The sequence below is a fragment of the Alligator mississippiensis genome, chromosome 2 (assembly GCF_030867095.1).
Source record: "Alligator mississippiensis isolate rAllMis1 chromosome 2, rAllMis1, whole genome shotgun sequence".
In the NCBI taxonomy this organism is placed as follows: Eukaryota; Metazoa; Chordata; order Crocodylia; family Alligatoridae; genus Alligator; species Alligator mississippiensis.
In genome coordinates, this window is record NC_081825.1 from 24,732,238 (window position 1) to 24,751,052 (window position 18,815).

Sequence of the window (18,815 nt, forward strand, 5' to 3'; positions counted from 1 at the left end):
GGAATAGACTCCCCCCAGAAGTGGTGCATGTACTCTGGACACTTTCAAGAAACACTTGGATGCCTATCTTGCTGGGATCATTTGACCCCAGCTGACATCCTGCCCCTTGGACAGGGGGCTGGACCCGATGATTTTGTGAGGTCCCTTCCAGCCTTAATGTCTATGAAATCTGTAAGTGCAAGGTCCTGCACTTAGGACAGAACAATCCCATGCACCAGTACAGGCTGGGGGCTGACTGGCTGGGCAGCAGCTCTGTAGAAATGGTCCTGGGGGTTACAGTGGACAATAAGCTGAATATGAGCCAGCCGTGTGTCCATGTTGCCAAGAAGGTTAATGGCATACTGAGCTGTATTGGTAGGTGTGTTGCCATTATGTCCTGGGGAGTGATTATTCCCCCCTATTCAGCACTAGTGAGACCGCATCTGGAGTGCTGTGTTCAGTTCTGGGCCCCCCACTACAGAAAGGACGTGGACAAATTGGAGAGAGTCCAGAGGAGGACAACAAAAAATGGTGAGGGGGCTGGGGCACATGATTTACAAGGACAGGCTGAGGGAACTGGTCTTACTTAGTCTAGAGAAGAGAAGATTGAGGGGGGATAGCCGCCTTCAACCACTGAATACGGGTTCCAAAGAGGATGAAGCTAGGACTGTTCTCAATGGTGGCAGATGACAGAACAAGGAGCAACAGTCTCAAGTTGCAGCAAGGGATTTCTAGGTTAGACATTAGAGAAAATAATTTTCTCACTACAAAGGAAGTAAAACAGTGGAACAGGTTACTCGGAGAGGTTGTGGAATCTCTATCCTTGAAGGTTTTCAAGACCCAGATAGACAAAGCTTTGGCTGCGTGATCTAGTTGGGAATGGTCCTACTTTGAGCACGGGGTTGGACTAGCTGACCTCCAGTACACCCAATAGTTTAGCCATAATTCAGATGCATTATATCTGTTGGGTAGTTATAATTAACTGAATTGTGAAGAAGCTTAGGCAGGAAGCCTCTCATTCTGGATTGAGTAGCCACCTTTAAAAATCATAAGAGTACACTCAATTAACTTTACAGTGGCAGTACCACTTAAAGTAGAATAACATATTGGGCAATAGAAAAATTGGATGACATTGGGTGTCTGTAAGTATCCTAAATAGGCTTGCAGAGACATTATCTTAACCTTTTTGTTTTTGATTGATTTCTCTGTCATTATCCAGACTGTTTGTCTAGCTCAGTGATGTTTTAAAAAGCTTCTGTTGTATGACCACTGCTAGTGAGTGATACAGACAAGGCTGCAAAACTAAGTAAAGCTCTTTCTTTGAACCCTTGATTTGGGAACCAGAATTGTGGATAGATTTCTTAATGTTTAAGCATCCTAATTTAAATACTTATGCTGTGCTATAGAGAAATGACGTTTTGTTCCTCAGCAACCTGTTAGTCATGTGCCCTGAGTGCCTTAACATCCCAATGCTTCTTGCACTGAAGTCTTGAATTCAGTGGATTCTTGAATGATGGTATATTCTTGAATTCAGTGGTATATCTTGAATTCAGTGGATTCAAGAGTGGGCCCACAGCTTTCTGTAGCAGTCTACAGGTCAGTGGTGCCTCCTCTTAGGGAGAACCAGCACAATATTATTTCAAGGGACTGATCTGTGTTCATCTGTCACATAGAATTGATGCATAGAATTTCCATTTCAGAAGGGAAAAGAAAAGGGTTCCAGACCTAACCTGATGAACTGCCATCTCAAAAAGTATGATGGGCATAAGTAAGGAGCCTACAAGAAATGGAAGAAAAGGGCTGACTAACATAGAAAGATATGTTTTGATGTCACAAAGTACATAGATCAAATGAGACCTGCCAAAAGTCAAGCTGAGTAAGACTTTCAAAAAAAATATTTAAAAAGTAGCAAAAGGTTCTTCAGCTATATAAATTTTTAAAAAAGCAAAGAAAGAAGACCTAGGGCTGTTTTACGGTAAGGATGGCATAAAGAGAATACAGATATGCCCCCAAAACTAAAGGAATACTTCATCTACATTTTCAGTAAGAATAATGCTGTTGAACGTGGGGCCAAGGGTAGGTTCGCTCTTGAGAGTAAGAATATGGAAGTTACTACATCCAGGGTGGAAACAAAACTCAGAGCCTTACATAAGAGTTTCAAATATACGGCCTATAGAGCTGTGTGCTTCAGCCCATGGATCTCTGGACAGATCCCACATGCTGCATAAGGCATTTGCTGGTCCTGGCCCTACACACTGCTTGTGGCACATGGGCTGAACCTGGCACTGTGCGTGCTGCACACTGTAGGGGAGGCACAGTCCGTGATGCACTGCATGCAGCGCTTGTGCCAAACCAGCTCTGTATGTTGGCTCTGGGTCTAGTCTGGATTGGCCATGCCAAGGACAGGCAGATCCAGCAGGGCACTGCATGCAGCATGTGCCAGCCTTGGGGCTCACTCTGCATGCCACGTACAGACTGGACCCAGCGCTGTATGCCATACAGTCTCGATCCAGCCCACAGACCAGCCCAGTGACCGCCATCCAGCTTATGGAGCCAGATGAGTTTGACACCTGTGACCAAATACATTCAATTAATTCAGTGGATTACAGAGTCTCTATCTCTGATGTCTGAAATAACTGGCACATGAAATCACAGGTTCAACAGCATGAATTTGCAATAAAACGATTGAATCAGTACTGGTACCATACGACTAAATAATGGCAAATATATCTTTATTTATGAAGAGGACAAGATTAACTTGGGCCCTACGTATTTAAGGGACTACCTTCTTCCTTATGCCCTATAATGATCCCTAAAGGTCAGCCAGGAGTAGACTCCTGCAAATACCATCAGTGTGCCAGGTTGGGACACACGTGGGAATTTGTTCCTGGTGGTTACTCCTCTGGTGGGGAGAAGTGGCAGTGCTGCAAGGGAGAGCTGTGGCTCCAGCTCCAGCAGTGGTGCAGGCCAAGTTGGAAGCAGCCCTTGCTTGAAGCTAAACTCTGTTAAAGCAACCTCTTGCTGCCAAGTGTTGCCAACCTGTGCTCTATTGGCTTTTACTAGTTATTTTGTTCTCTTGTCCATTTGTTTTATAAGTTGTTTTGCTCCATTCTGCAAGCCAGCCTAAGCCTTTGGGAATGGCAGCATAAAAATTAATAAATAATTTGCAGACTCATTAACTTCACTTCAGTAGTATGCAAGACCTTAGAACTAAATTTGAAGGAGAGAGTAATCAAAGCCACAGAGGTAAATGGAAAATAGTGTAAAATACAACATGGGTTTATTGTGCCATCGCACCAAACTAACACTATCTTTGAGACAGTGATTATCTAGAGAAAGCAAGTGTGAGAATAACTAATTCTTATTTAAACTGGGTTTATATGAAAATTGTAAAATGGGTAAGGTACTGACTAACGGGAAGGTAACATTGGGTTGTATTCAAAGAGAAAGTATCGGGCTGGAGACAAGTAGTTGGTTGAGTGCCTCAGGATCAGTCTTTGGAAAGATCTTGATTAATATTTTCATTAAGAGTCTTAGCAGAAAAAAGTCTAAATATGTAAAATGCTTTCTACTAACTCAAAGTTGGGGGGTGTTGTCAATGCAAGAAGAAGATTGATGTCCTTGATGACTAACATAATAGCACTGGTATGAAAGTTAATAGTATAGAGTGCAAGATCATACCCTTAAAAATTAATAAAGCATATTTTTGGGTATAAAATAGGAGCTCATCTTTTGGGAGACTGAGGAGGTGACAGACCTGGATGAATTAGTTGTTCACAAGTTGATCACAAAAGTAATATGGCTGTGGGGAAAAAAAGCAAAGGCAGTTTCCAGGTATTTTCCAGGAGAGATAGGCAAGTAATAATTTCATTGTACAAGGCTCTGGAGAGAACTCATTTGGAATAGCTTGGGCTATTCTAGTCACCCATATTCAAGAAAGATGAATTTAAATTGGAATATGTCCAGAGAAGATATACCAGGATAATGGAGAGCTTACTGTGTTCACTAGGGTGCCCTTGGGGGAACCAGGAGAAATGGCCACAAAGTCCTGGAAGACTGTTTCACCCTCAACATTAGGAAAAACTTCTTCACAGTTAGGGTGTCCAGACTGTGGAATAAGCTCCTTCCAGAGGTGGTGCAATTGCCTACCCTGGAAATTTTCAAGAGGAGACTAGACTAGATGGTCATCTTGCTGGGGTCAGATGACCCCAGTTGTCTTTCCTGCCTGGTGCAGGGGGGCTGGACCCAATGATCTTCTGAGATCCCTTCCAGCCTTACAGTCTATGAATAAAGCAGACCAAAAGACATGGCCTAATTAATTTAGCAAAATGAAGGCTGAAAGTGGGCATGATTGCTGTCTTATAAATACATCAGAGGAGTAAACACTGTAGAGAGAAAAGAACTATTTAAGCTACAAGAAAATTTTGGAAGATGAACAAGTAGACATGAACTAGTCATGAATAAATTCTGGATGTCAAACAGAAGTAGTTTCCTAGTTATCAGATTATGAATCTGGAACAGCCTTCCAATAGGTACGCTAGGGACAAAAAAATTGAACTAGTTTTAAGAAGGCATTTGAATAGTTTCTGTGAGCAATTATGAGAGATAGTAGGGAGAAGGCCTGCAAGAAGCAGCTAGTATTCGCTTCAGCTTTGGATTCAGCCAATTCAGGGGGCAGTGATTCGATTCAGTGATTCGAATCGCTGTCCCAAATCAATTTGGCCAGATCTGATTCAGAGATTCAGCCACCGCCAAATCAGACAGATCTCTGAATCAAACAGGCCCCATCGCATGCCTGCTCTCCCAGCCTCGTCAATGGCTGCCCCACCCAGCTCCAGCTCCAACTCCAGCTCCTGGCTCTTAAAAAAAAAAGCACGGGTCTCACCAGATGCTGCTGGGAGGGTGGCGGACGATATCTGCTGTCCCCCACTGCCCCATGCTGCATGGGATGCTCTGTCATGAGCCCCCATCCTCTGCCAGCTCTCCTAGCCCCAGCATAGTGGCTCTTTTTTTTTTAAGCCCCCGCTCACCAGCTGCTGCCAGGCAGGGGAGTGATCCCCACTGCACCCTGCTGTGCCATGTTGCGTGAGGGGCTCTGCTATGAGCCCCCTTCCCCCCCCTCCCCCGCCATGGCTGCCCTGCCTGGCCCCATCTTAGTTTTAAAAAAATAAATAAAAAAGCCCCACACTCACCAGCTGTTGCCAGGCAGGGGGATGATCCCCATTGCCCTGTGCTGCATGGGGGGGCTCTGCCACGAGCCCCCAGGAGCCCCAATGGCCAGTGCAGAAGCTTGTGAGTTCAGGACTTTTTTAAAGAACTGGCTAGCAGGGGCCGGGTGGAGCAGCCCTGAGGGGTGGGGCGGGGAGAATGGGCAGGGGTCGGCGGCATTCAGGGGGCTGGGGCAACAGGCAGGGGATGGGGCCTGGTGGGGGCCCTTCCTCCCTTCCCCAGCCCCACTCTACTCTCTACTTACCAGCATGGAATCTGGGTCCAGATTCAGCTCCCTGTGGCAGTGAGCAGGGACTGCCTGAATCTCTGAAGCTCTCTGAATGTTTTTCGAATCGATTTGGAGAGCTTCAAATTGATTCAGACCTTTTTATTGGTCTCCTGATTTGATTCGGATTCAGAGATTCAGCCACCGAATCGGGCCATATCTCCTCCGAATCAAATCAGTACCCGAAGCTTTGCACAGCCCCAGTAGGGAGTAGCAAAAGGTGCTGACAACAGAGACAGGTTGTATGCAAGGGCAAGAGGATGAAAATCAAATGGATAGGTAAGGTGACAATCTAAGTCAGATCTCTTCTATCACACAAACAGTACAGTTTAGTTAGTTTTAAAAAAATTAAAAGTAAAGCCATCACTAGTGTAAAGTTCTGGGTTTTATTTTTGCGTGTATAACACCGAGATGGAAGCAAAAGTAATTAAAATAAAAGGTACTGTCAATTGCAAAATATTTAACTACTTTACAAAATATCCATTAGTAGTACTTGGTTTTCATTAATTTTTTTCATTTTCAAATGTTATACATGTTACACAGTCACCTTAAAATGCATGATAGTGTTCCAAAAACACACATCTTGCTTCAGGAGAAGAAATCTGTTCCACTCGGGATTTGCATAGCTTCCTCTTTCTGGCAGTGGGTAGCCTCATATACCTCCAAAGCACATAAATATGGGACAAAACTTGCCTGCAGGCAGCCAATAGTAAATGTTAGGAATGGGGGAATGGGTGAACTCCTGTATCTAACTTAGCAGGAAGATACTTTCCATTATGTCAAGAGACAGCTTGCTCAGAGGTAGACATCTACACAAGCCAGCTTGCGTGCCTGGAACAGGAAGGGGACCTGCCCACCTTTTGCCCAGTATCCTTGTGATTAGGGCACTTGACTAGAAATGGGAGATCTGGGTTTTATATCCCACTTATCCTAACAGGTTTTCAACCCACATCTCCACTTTTTCACAAAAGTGTCCCATAATCCCTAGGTAATTGCTAGGTAGGATTTGATTGCATGCTGTTTAAAGCTGGCCCACTGGACAACCAAAAATGAAACATGAATGTGCCAGAAAGAGAGCAAGCAAGAGGAAGAATGACTATTATTTATAAGGTAGGTTCTCCTTGTGGAGAAGAGTCCTGAGTTTGGGGACCCCCCTGCTCCTAGCATTGTTTATGCATTGCATCCAATGCCTGTTTAGTGAAAAATGCGCAAACAGTATAGGGAACAGAGGACAGAAAGTGAGAGAGAGAGAGAGAAACAAGAGAGAGTGGGTATTCTCTTATATACATACATAATTATTTTGTGCTGATGGTTACAAATGTATGAGTACTCACTAATTTGTCTGCTTGATGGATGCAGTATGTTCCCAGGTAAATTTTAATATAGGCAGGATTAAACATGCAAAAAACAGACAGCAGTTTAAATGCAAGAGGAGTAAGTCTGCCTTTCATGTTTACAAAGTTTAATTTTTCTTGTTTTTCAGCCATGGAAGAGTTAATAGTTGAGCTACGTCTGTTTCTTGAACTTTTGGACCATGAATATCTAACATCCACTGTCAGAGAGAAAAAGGCAGTAATAACTAACATTCTCCTGAGGATACAGTCATCAAAAGGTCAGTGCTGGAGACTTGTTGCTTGCAGAATGGGAAGAATTAGCTTATGCTCAATGAGACGGGGTTTTTTTTTTCCTTTCCCCCCAGAAGCCAAATTGAAGCAAACATAGACAAACAAGGAAAAACTAAATGTAACTTTACTAAGTGTTTTCCTTATGTTAAACAATAAAATGGGATAATGGGCAGGACCTAGCCTACTGAACATATGTTCCACCCTATGAATATAAACATAATCTAACCACAAATTCATTTTACTTTACATAGTTTGCCAACTAGCGTGTTTTGTGATCTGTGAATTTAGCAGTTACTTTATTTCATTTGTGGCTGTGCCTGCAATTAGTGGTAATGTTGAGAAGTAGTATTACATTATGGAGCACTGACAGCAGCCTGCTGCCATTATACATTTTTTGGCTTTCCAGACCTCCTCCACCTTGCTTTACCCAGAAACAAGCCAATCTCAGTGATATTTTTCATGTTACTCTCTGGCAAGGCTAATGTCGCCCCATCTCCCTCTCCCACGCAGGAAATGTTGGGGAGGAAAACAAAAGAACCAGAAAGGAATTTTGAGTAATGGTGTTGTTGGTTTTTTTTTTTTTAAATGTTGCCACTTAAATAAATCTTTCATGTCAGCACTCCATTTAAAACAACTTCACAAACTTAACTTTGACCCTGATATTTTCAGAAAGCCCATATGCAACAATCAAAGTGTCAAATTATTAGGATCTTTTGTAATTCAAGAAATCTACTGTTGTTGAACAGTAGTACATGTTACATTCCTTACTCTGTCAGTTATTGTACATTATAGCTAAAATGCAGTGGTTACAACATTTTTAATTTGTGTCCTTTCATTCATGCCCTAGCCATTATTCTTGCAGCTGGAATAGAAGGACATAAACAGCTCATAAAGAGATAAATATATTAAAATTTTACAAAAACAACGCATTCACTTTTGGAGACTCCATTGCAATACACTCTTGGAGATTTCAACTATGCTAAAGACTGGTTAAAAATATAGAAGAGGTCGAATCCGAAGATGGTATATCAGCAAAGGAAGTTCAGAATATTACAGGGAACCTCCCAAATGGCAAATATCCAGGGCTGGTCACCTTTAGCAGCAAGGTCTATACATCTTTAAAGGAGCTTCTGATGTCTTGCTTATGTCAAATGTTCAGTCTCTCTTGAACAAGGAAAATTGCCTAATTTTGCCTGGAAGCCAGCATAGTTATGCTTCTGAAAAAGGATGAAAATCCAATTGACTATTGATCAGACTAACCAATGCAATTAATTAGTCTCAAACAATAAAGTATTGGCTACTGGCTTAGGAAATTAGCTGCGTAGCTTTATTTCAGAGAGTGCCACAGATTATATAATATTGAATGAATATGAAACATTATTCATCGCATTAAATATATACAAGTGACTTTCTAACTTTAGATGCTGAAAAAAGCATTATTTTTTCTACTATGCAGCTCTTACAATTAGTACTATGTTGCACTGTTATTGTGCTTCATATGAATTCCAGTCATGGACCAACAGATCTAGACAAAGCTTCCAAATGCATTACAGATACAAGCAGGAGGAACACCAGCCCACCTACTGTCAGCACCGACCTAGTGTTGTTTGTGGATGTATTTAAGTCGGTGGGACTGGATGAGCTACATCCAAGGGTGCCGAAAGAATTTGCCAGTGTCATAGCAGAGCCACTGGCCTGGCTGTTTGAGTACTCATGGTGCTCAGGTGAGGTCCCAGAGGACTGGAAAAGGGCCCATGTGGTCCCTATTTTGAAGAAGGGAGGAAGGAGGATCCGGGTAACTACAGACCAGTTAGCCTCACCTCTATCCTTGGGAAAACCCTTGGAAAAAATTATCAAGGATCATATTTGTAGGAGTCCAGTGGGTAATATAGTGCTGAAGGGCACCCAGCATGGGTTCATAGCAGGTAGATCCTGCCTGATTAACCTTGTTTCTTTCTATGACTAGGTCACTAAATGCTTAGATGCAGGAGTCAAGTGTAGATGTCACTTTAAGAAAGCCTTCGACATGGTATCCCATCCTGTTGTTGTAAACAAATTGAACGGCTGTGCCATAGACATACACAGTCATGTGGATGGCAAATTGGCTTAAGGATTGTACTCAGAGAGTGGTGGTGGACGGATTGGTATCTACCTCGAAAGAGTGGGCAGTGGGGTCCCCCAAGCTTTGGTCCTTGGGCCGGTGCTGTTCAATATCTTCATCAGCAACCTGGATGAGGGTGTGGAAAGCACTCTGTCCAAATTTGCAGATGACACAAAACTATGGGGTAAAGTAAAAACACCGATGGGAAGAAACCAAATCCAGGTGGACCTGGACAGTTTAGAAAAGTGGACAGAGAACAATAGGATGCAGTTCAACAAGGACAAGTGCAAGATGCTGCACCTAGGGAGAGGGAATCACCAGCACACCTATAGGCTGAGGGAAGACCTTCTCAGCAGCACAGCGGCAGGAAGAGATCTCGAAGTTGTTGTAGACTCCAAGATGAATATGAGCTGTCAATGTGATGAAGTAATTAGCAGAGCTAACTGCACTTGTCATGCATTAGTAGGTGCATCACAAATAGGTCCAGGGAGGTAATGCAGCACTTTATGCAGCACTAGTCAGGCCGCAGCTGGAGTACTGTGTCCAGTTCTGGGCACCTCAATTCAAGAGGGATGTGAACAACCTTGAGAGGGTCCAGAGGAGGGCCACTTGTATGATTTGAGGCCTGCAGGGAAGGCCCTATGAGTAAAGGCTGAGGGACCTGGACCTCTTCAGCCTCTGCAAGAGAAGGCTGAGGCAGGGATCTTGTGGCAGTATACAAATTCACCAAGGTGGTGGGAAATGGGGGCAGCAGGGAATAGGAGATGCTCTGTTTACCAGGGCATCCCTTGGAATAACCAGGAACAATGGCCACAAACTGATAGTTAGGTTGGACATCAGTAAACTTCTTCATGTTTGGGATTGCCAATATCTGGAACGGGCTTCCAACAGAGATGGTGCTATCCCCTACCTTGGGGGTCTTCAAGAAGAGACTGGATAAGCACCTGGCTAGGATCACATGACCCCAGCACTTTTTTCTGCCATGGTTGGACTCAATGGTCCATTGAGGTCCCTTCCGATCCTAGCATCCATGAATCTATGAATCTTGGACCGGGTGCTATACAAAATACAAAGCAAGAAGTCAGTCCTGACCTAAAGAGCTTATCATCTCAGACAAGAGAAAACAGGTCAGTAGACAGGGCAGCTCAAAGAAAAGGTCAGACGTTACTGGTTAGTATGGTAGGCAGTCTTATTGTTGTCAAGTTTATGGCCAAGGGCAATCTTAGGGAAGAGATTTGAAGGAGGATAATGCAGGTATTCTTATATTTAAAGGGAGTTCCTCCTAAGTAGGAGGAGCTTGTTTGAAAAAATACCAAGTGAATTGATGATCACTGATAGCCAGTATCAACTGGAGATGGGAATTAACTTGTTGATACTGAGCTTCAGTAGCACCACCTTGCTGCCGAGGTTCTTTCTGGTTATTAACCAATGACCACCTAGAATAAATGCAAATATAAAATGTAAACAGTCTTGGGAGCAGGGACTAAAACCTGGGACTCGCCTGTCTGAGAAAAGTGCCTTCATCATGGGGCTATAGGTATAGAATCATATTCACTTTTGCGCTCTCTCTCTCTGCTTCTTTTCCTGCTGGTCCCAGAACTCTTGCACTCCTTTTATCTTGCATCTCTGCCTCAATAGAAGGAATGGAAAGATGCCCAGAATTCAAGAAAGTTGTTGACAGATTTTGGACAATTCAGAGAAGCGCCTCAGGAATGACTGAAGGACTGAAATTGTTTTACAGTGAGAGGCTCCAGGAGCTTGTTAAAGATGCTGTGGATGGAAGTTGAAAATAGACCAAGTTGAACTAGAAATAAAGCGCAAATTCTTAATGGTAGGGTAATTGATCATTGGAATGATGGCCTGGAGTTCTTTTGGATACTTTGTTACTGACAGTTGAAGACTGGCTATTAAAAGTTCAACATTAAATTCCCCACCAAACTGTTGTTTTGTTTGTTCAATGCAGTAAAATAAAGCTATATAACCAAACACAGCAATCATTCTATTTCTGGCCACTAAAATAGTGTTATACCTATCCTGTGCAGATCTGTGAGGACAGTGTAAGCCACTTCTTAAATTATATCAATGGCCTGGTAGAACTACACTTCAAAATCTTTATTACACTTTAAATCCTAAACACCTGAAAAATCAACAGTTTATTGCCATAATTGAAGCAAACCATAGGTAAATTTAGGGATAGTTGATCAATAATTATGTGGAAGTTGGGAACTGGCTGGATATTCTAGAAGTTCTGGAAATAAACAGAAAAAAATGTTTGTTTGTTTTTTAAAGGTGTAGAAATTTATAAAGATTTTTTTTTGAGGGGTGATAGATTCACAGATGTTAGGGTTGGAAGGGACCTCAATAGATCATCGAGTCCGACCCCCTGCATAGGCAGGAAAGAGTGCTGGGTCTAGATGATCCCAGCTAGATGCTTATCTAACCTCCTCTTGAAGGATACTAGTGCTTCCCTGAAACACACAAACTGTAACTTTCTTTTAGCTAATTTTAATTAGCTAATTTTAGCTAAATATTTATATATAATAAAAATAAATAAACACCCTCTGCCAAGAACTCAGTAAACAGCTGTTCACTAGGGCACCCCTGAGAAAAGCCAGGAACAATGGATACAAACTCATGGAAGGCCACTTCAGGCTCAATTCCAGGAAAAACTCCTTCGCAGTCAGGGTGTCCAGACTGTGGAATAAACTCCCTCCAGTAGGGGTGCAGTCACCTACCCTGGAAGTCTTCAAGAGGAGACTGGACATTCACCTCACTGTGGTCACTTGACCCCAGTTGTCTTTTCTTGCCTACTGCAGGGGGACTACAATCATCTACAAGGTCCCTTCCAGCCCTTAACAATCTATGAATCTATGAATATGGTAATATATATATATTCATATATCTTGAAATTCCCCTTTTGATTTCCCTGCTCCTCGGTTTGAACAAACTGAAGGTTTCAAACAAAAATTCAGTTAACACTGTTTGTTTCACTGTATGAAACTGAGACTTCTCTTTCACAGTCCTGGTGCTGCTGCTGTCTAGGGTGGGGCAGGCCTCCATGCCCCACAAGGGAGGCTGAATGGACCTGGCTGGGCTCAGGGTGGGGTGGCACGTGCCCACCTCTCCTCCCTGCTCTCCATCCCCACCTCCCTCCAGCACAGCTGGAGTAGAGCTGAGCAGGGTGAAGGTGGATGTGGGCTGCTTGCTGTGGGTTTGGGGCTCTCTGCTCTGCTGCTTTTGCCCCAGGGGCTCCACACTGGCCACGGGCCTCCTGACCCCACAGCAGGAGACACAACTTGCCACCCCCACTGCTGCCAGGTGGGCAGGGGTGCATGGCTTGCATGGGGCTCCCAGGGCAAAGGCAGCAGGGCAGAGAGCCCCAAGTCCACAGTGAGCAGCTTGCATCCACCCCGTGCACAAATCGGGGGGGGGGGGAGGGGGAGCACATGCACCCCATGCCACCCTTGGGTGGTACACACAGTGATGGGATGCACCCTCTGGATGAGCCACCTGTGGTTCTGTCCCGCTCCTCACCCCAGCCCCAGATTCCATGCACCACCCTGGCTGGACAGCACCCCCAGCCCCTGCCCTTCCCACTCCCTCCCTCACCACGGGGGCCTTGATCTGAGCCCCTGCCCCCCCCCCCCCACACACACACACACACACACACACACACACCCTCACCCTTCCCCTGCATAGACTTACCTGCAGGGAGATGCTCTTCATACTGCCTGGCTGTTTTCCTGGCCGTGTGTGTATGTATTGCCATGCACATGCATGCAGCACCCCCTGTGTCTTGATCTGGGCAGCCCCAAACAGGACCCCTTGCAGGCTAAAATACTGCCTGCCTGCAAGGGGAAACCCACTGTTCACCAAGGAAACCCAAGCATGCTGGGGCCTCTGGGCCCGAGCCCTGTGGACCTATACATTAATCCACCTCTGCCAGTCCCAGCCTGGCACGCTGCACACGGTACGGGGGGCTGGTCTGCGGGGCCAGTCTGGACCAGTCCCAGATCCAGCTTGCAGGGCCAATCTGATTCAGGCATCACATGCATCACATGTCCTGAACTGGCCCTGCATGTGATATGTGCCTTGGTCTGGCTCTACGCCCTACAAGCTATATGTGGCAGGCAGTGACCCAAGGCCCTGGAATAAATGATGGGTTATTATGGCATACAGTTTGGCTACTATCAAACAGAAAAGTATTAAAACCTTGAGGAAATCTATGTTTATATATTCAGTATGACTAATTTTGATTTTTTTTCCTAGTAAGAAATCCCTTTCTTGTTACCATTAAAACAGAGCAGAGAAGGGAAAGAGAGTTAGATATGGGTAAAAAATTTTAACGTGCAGTTGTTCCCCATAAAGAGTCACATTTCAGCTGTAACATTTTTCAAAATAAATTATTTTGGAGTATTTCCCAAGAAACATCTCTAAACTAGATTTTTAACAAGAAAAAGGACTCTCTGGCACCTTGTCAGTTTACTTTATCGGCTTTGTTTTTCCTTTCCATTACTTCACACCCAGTGGGACTAAGTTATTATGACAGGAAACATTTCATCATTGATTACACTTTTGAGAATCATATGGAATTGGCCAAATGATGTCCATTTGACTGTGTAAATATATATTTAAAAAGTAAACAAAATACTAGGAACAAAATTCAGCCCAAGGAGTAAGCACTAAGCAGGCTGCAACTGCATTGATTGAATGTATGCCAACACAGTGCACCCTAATCTCCGGTTCTGATTTTTTGATGAACTATACCATGTTTCTATGAAGTGCTTGAGTTTTGACTGGGTTTCCCACCTTAGAATGACAGAACCAGTCAGTTGTTTCCTTTTTATGACCACCGGTCAGAGGTTAATACTTGTCTTTTTCCAGTGGTAGTTACACTAAGGAAAATCTGTCCCCATGAGGGCTTTTCAAATCTATAACCCTCATAAAAAACAGCCAAGCTTGAACAAAGAAAATCCTACAAAGGAGAATCTCCGAGAATCTCTCCACTTATTGCTTCTTTCATTCATATCTTCTAATGTGGTAACCAGTGACTGGGTGTGCAACCTCTGAGTTTGAACAGGGGTTCTTTCTGAATCTGGGCTCCAATGCGATGCATTAAATTTCTAGCCTTTTAGCTAGTAGGCTGTCTGGTAAAATTGGTTAGGTTTTGACCATTTAGATCCCTGAATGCAGCAGCCAGCAACCTTGACAAGATGTGGACCAGACTATCTTGGCTCCAGTCCAACATGAGCCAGGGGCTTTGGTAGAGCATCAGTGGCCTGGGGTTTGCCTGCTCCCATGCAGCTAGGAATTGCTTCTAGTCCCATGCTCTCCAGCTGGATCATGGGCACAGCCTCCAGCCAGTGGGTAGCTGAGCTGGGGCAGCTGGAAGCAGCATTCATGCTATTGCTGCTTCTCTACTGTCTGCCCCTGCAACACAACTCCTAGCTATGGAGCTCTGGACAAGCTCCTCACCAGCTGGAAGTGGTGCCCCCACTGCAGCTGGGGGAAGGGAGCACAAGGAAAACCAGTGGCAGTCCAGGTGTAGTTTCCAGGTGCCTGATCTGAACACAGCTCTTCTTGCCAAGCAGTTCTGTATCTGGCCAAACCAGATTGGCTTTGTTTTTTATAGGAAGTTTCTTGTGTGTATATATTTATTCTGTTTAATTAGAAGTGTGAACCACCAGTGTTTTACCTATTGTGTTGGCAATACATTTAACCATGGCGCTTTGAAAGTGATTTAAGATCTGGCAATAAGTTTGAGAAGAAAGGTTGTAGTCTGGACATTTAAGATTGCACTAATTAGACACTGCTCTGCCATTTTTGAAGGCAGAAAAATCTCTGATTTGCACTGGTTAAGTTTGGATGCCAAAAATATTCCATTTTATATAGGTGAAATATAAGTTAAAATGTTCTGTTTTACTTATAAATGATGTTCAGAAGTACTTTGAACTTAAGGATGGATTGAATGCCCATTAGATAGATATGGTAGAACAGCATCCCATTTTAGCATTTTAGTGATTACTGTTTTTAAGTGAAACATATGTCTCTTCTTTAGGTTTTGAAATAAAAGAACATGTACAAAAACAAGAAGTCTCCAATAGTTTACCTGCCCCTCCTCAGATGCCTCTGCCAGAGATACCTCAGCAATGGCTGGTGAGTGTTATTGTAACTAATAATTAGAAAATATTTCTTTACTACTGTTGTAATAACTTCTAACATAATTAAAGGAAAGTTGCTCTGAGGAAGGCAGGGATAGTGTCATGTGACACAACTTCTTTTCTGCAATATATAATTAACAAAACAGAGCCTTCAACTGAATTTGTCTTGCAGGAAAAAATAAAGTTTCTTTTTATAAAGACTTCAGTGATGTTCAGCAAAGGTCATTCCATAGTTCAGGAAATTCCCTACAAAATAAGCGAAAGGTTAGAGTTACAGAGATGCCTCTAGAATATATATACTCTTGACTGAGATCTGCTTTTAAAATCCTCCAGTTGGTTGGTAACAGCTGTCTTGTTGAAAAGTGACCTAATAAGCAAGTTTTAATCTTTCTTAGTTATTGACTTGGCAATAATTCTGAAGAGTACAAGCATATTTTGAGAAGAACATCTGAAAATACTTGTTCTGAGAGTTAGATAATGCTTTTTTTTTTTTTACTTATTTGTTACCAATGTATATATATGTATTGTTTCAGAAAAGTTTCAGTGCTCACTATGATCTAGTTTTATAGTGTAGAAATGTGTGGGAGGTGGAGCTTGCAAGGTACTGTATTTACTTGAATATAAAATGGCCCTGAATATACGATGATTCCTCACCCCCTCCCAATAATTATATTCTCTATATCGAAAATATGTCAATTTGTTATCATTTTTCAGGTATAGAATCTAAGTAATGGAGGGTTGTCTTCAATCTTACCCACCCCTCACTGCTACAGCAGGGAAAACAGCAGCTGGAGAGGGGGTCAGGTGGCCCCCTTGCCCTCTGCCCTGCCCACTTCTTCCTCCTGTAGCCTTTCTGCCCCCCCCCTTGCATCCCCAGCACCCTACAGCCTTTGCCTGCCCGCCCCCCCCCCCCGCCAACTTACCATCAGATTGCTTGGAGCACAGCACGGGGAAGCTTGCCTGGCTATGCAGCAGTGTCGGTGCTGATGATCAGCTGGGCAAAGGAAAGACTTTCCATGTGCTCCATGCCTGGGAAAGACCCGAGCTGCAGCCAGAGTTGACCTGTGCCTGGACAGTAAGCAGGCAGGAAGGCAGAAGCTGCAGGAGGGAAGTGGGGGGGGGAGGGCAAGAGGCTGCCCTGGGTCTGACTCTGGGCCAGAGTTGGAACCACAGGAGCTGCTGCCTCCTCCCTCCACTTCGTATGCAAATATAAGGTGAGGGGCTCCCTCCCCCACCTCCCCCCACTCCTATGATGACTGGGGGAAAATCTTTGTCTTATATTCAAGCAAATTCTGTAGTTTTCAGTATTCTTTTATATGGAAGTGAGGCTGGGTAATCTAGCTCTTTTGTCTCAGTCTCTCCCTGAATTATCTCTTATACAACTTGTTTTAGTATACTTAAGTTTACTCACCTGAAAAAGTAATAGCAACCAATGACTGTGGATTGTCAGTAAAGGGCTTATGATTTGCCTTGTCCAGTATTCTGTATGGGCTGTGCTGGTAGAAGATGGTGTAGGAGAAGGTACAAAAAGTCCTAAGGTGGGTAGTCCTGAATGACCTGGTCATAGTTTCTTTTGTATCACTGTCAGCTAGCATTCAGTTTTTGCCCTTAAATATTAGGATTTTTATCTAATAGGTTTTCTAACCACTTGGAAGGGGAACATTTTGTTAGTAACATCCATACAAAGACTGTGCACATAAACTCTGTCAATCCTCAGCTAAAATGTATATGAATGTTCTTTGTAGATAGGTACATAAAATCATTTTGCAGTAGATATGAGTTAATTAAAAAATGAACACATTTAATATGCATTTCAAACTAGTGTGCATATTCCAAGCTTTATAGTGCTTGCAAATGATTTTTTTCATATGAGAAGTAAATAGCATAAAAAGGAGGAATTACTGAAGAAAAATAAGAACATGATATGTAAAATGCCTGTGTATTGTTTTGAAAATGTGGCCTTTCAGTACAGACTCCAGAGATTCAAGATAACGTTTACTTTGTCACTCTCTGGTATTTGAATAGGCTTCATTTAATAAACTTTAGAAATTGCCATCTGCGTTCTTCTAGTCACTAGAAAATAATCTGCCTGATTCTCTTCTCTCTTATGAAAGTATATACATATTATTAATCCTGCTGAAGCTGATTAAGCATTTGTTAAAATTGGTAAGGGGTAAAACTGGTATGTGGTTTGAATATGGAGTGTGGTTTGAAAACTGATAGGTCAATGATGTTTTGCAGTTCTGGTCTCTTAAATTCTGAAGTAACAAAAGCATTGCTGTAAGATATTGTGAGGAACTGCTTAAAGTTAGAGCCAGCTAGAATAAGTGGCCTTAAGCAGAAACAGTAGTATAACTAAAATGGGGGGCAATCAGGGTAGCAGCCCCAGGTACTAACTTAGATGGAGGGTGCAAAAATAACAGCTGCTGCTGCTTTAGACCAGCTGCACCGCCTCTGCCGGCAGTCTGGCAGCCGGCACTGCCCAGTTAGGCCTCTAAACAGAAGTAATTCTGGCTATGAAAATAGTACCATTTTTGTGTAAGAGATGTTTTAGTTTCCTGGAAAATCAGGTTGTGTATGTACTGAGTCCTGAGGCATCTGAGGCCTTCAATTAAGGATCAGGAGTACTGTGAAATTATAGCATTTTGTATGGCTCATCTCTCTGAATGTTATTCTTCTGCCTTTGAACAGATAACTAGAGTAGCCAGTATTTGATTGTAGGAAGAAGTTAGTTTTGGGTGGGGGAACACAGCTCAAGGGCAGTCCCATGTGCCAGCTACCTCTCAACTGAGAAGCCAGCATTACATTATTAATTCTGATTAATAATGGTTAAAATTATTTTGATAGGGGATGGAAAGTATAAATGAAGTTATGGCTTTGCAAACATTGCTTCAGCTGCATTGAACTGCACGTATTTTTGGCTTTTTATTTCCAAGCAAAGACTTTTCTTCGATGTGCTGCTGTTTCATTATATACTTTCATCACTTGTGTGGCTCCAATATCATAAAGTGGAAATTGAACATTGCTCCTTTCTCTGTCCTACCAGTAGTACTGCTCATACTTCCTCTGGAGTTTGGGCTGTGCTCTCTGAAGCAGATGCTGCCTGTCTATCTTGAGCTGATCTGCTCAGGAAAGGTAGAGAACTGAGCTGATTTTATTTTTCTATAATGAAAGAGGTAGACTTTTCTCTGTTCCTTTTCTCAGTCCTGTTTGCTGGTGCTGGTGCTGGCAGGTACTGCTGTTTCTTGGTTCTTTTTTTCCAGTTGAAGTGCCACATTGAGGTCTGTTAGGAAGTGTCGCAGGCAATGTGACTGTTTAGTCTAAGCTCTCCAAGGGCAGAGGATACCTGTTACTAACATTTGAATAGTACTTAGTGCTGCGGAGCCTCAGTCTTGGGCAGGAGCCCTTATGTTGCTGAAATGCATGGATTTAGTTTGAGCATGGAGTACTTCCTC

The 18,815-nt window shown here is 43.2% G+C and overlaps 1 protein-coding gene across 6 annotated transcripts in view; it reads left to right on the forward strand.

Annotated features, from left to right (window-relative positions):
* The window catches only part of AFAP1 (actin filament associated protein 1), a 206,325-nt gene that overhangs the window by 80,918 nt on the left and 106,592 nt on the right, over positions 1-18,815 (forward strand). For all 6 annotated transcript variants that reach the window (XM_059721546.1, XM_019479333.2, XM_059721547.1 and 3 more), the window contains 2 exons: positions 6,957-7,085; positions 15,258-15,355. In XM_059721546.1, coding sequence (XP_059577529.1) covers positions 6,959-7,085; positions 15,258-15,355 — 225 coding nt within the window. In that variant the 5' untranslated portion in view covers positions 6,957-6,958. The remainder of the gene's footprint in view (positions 1-6,956; positions 7,086-15,257; positions 15,356-18,815) is intronic.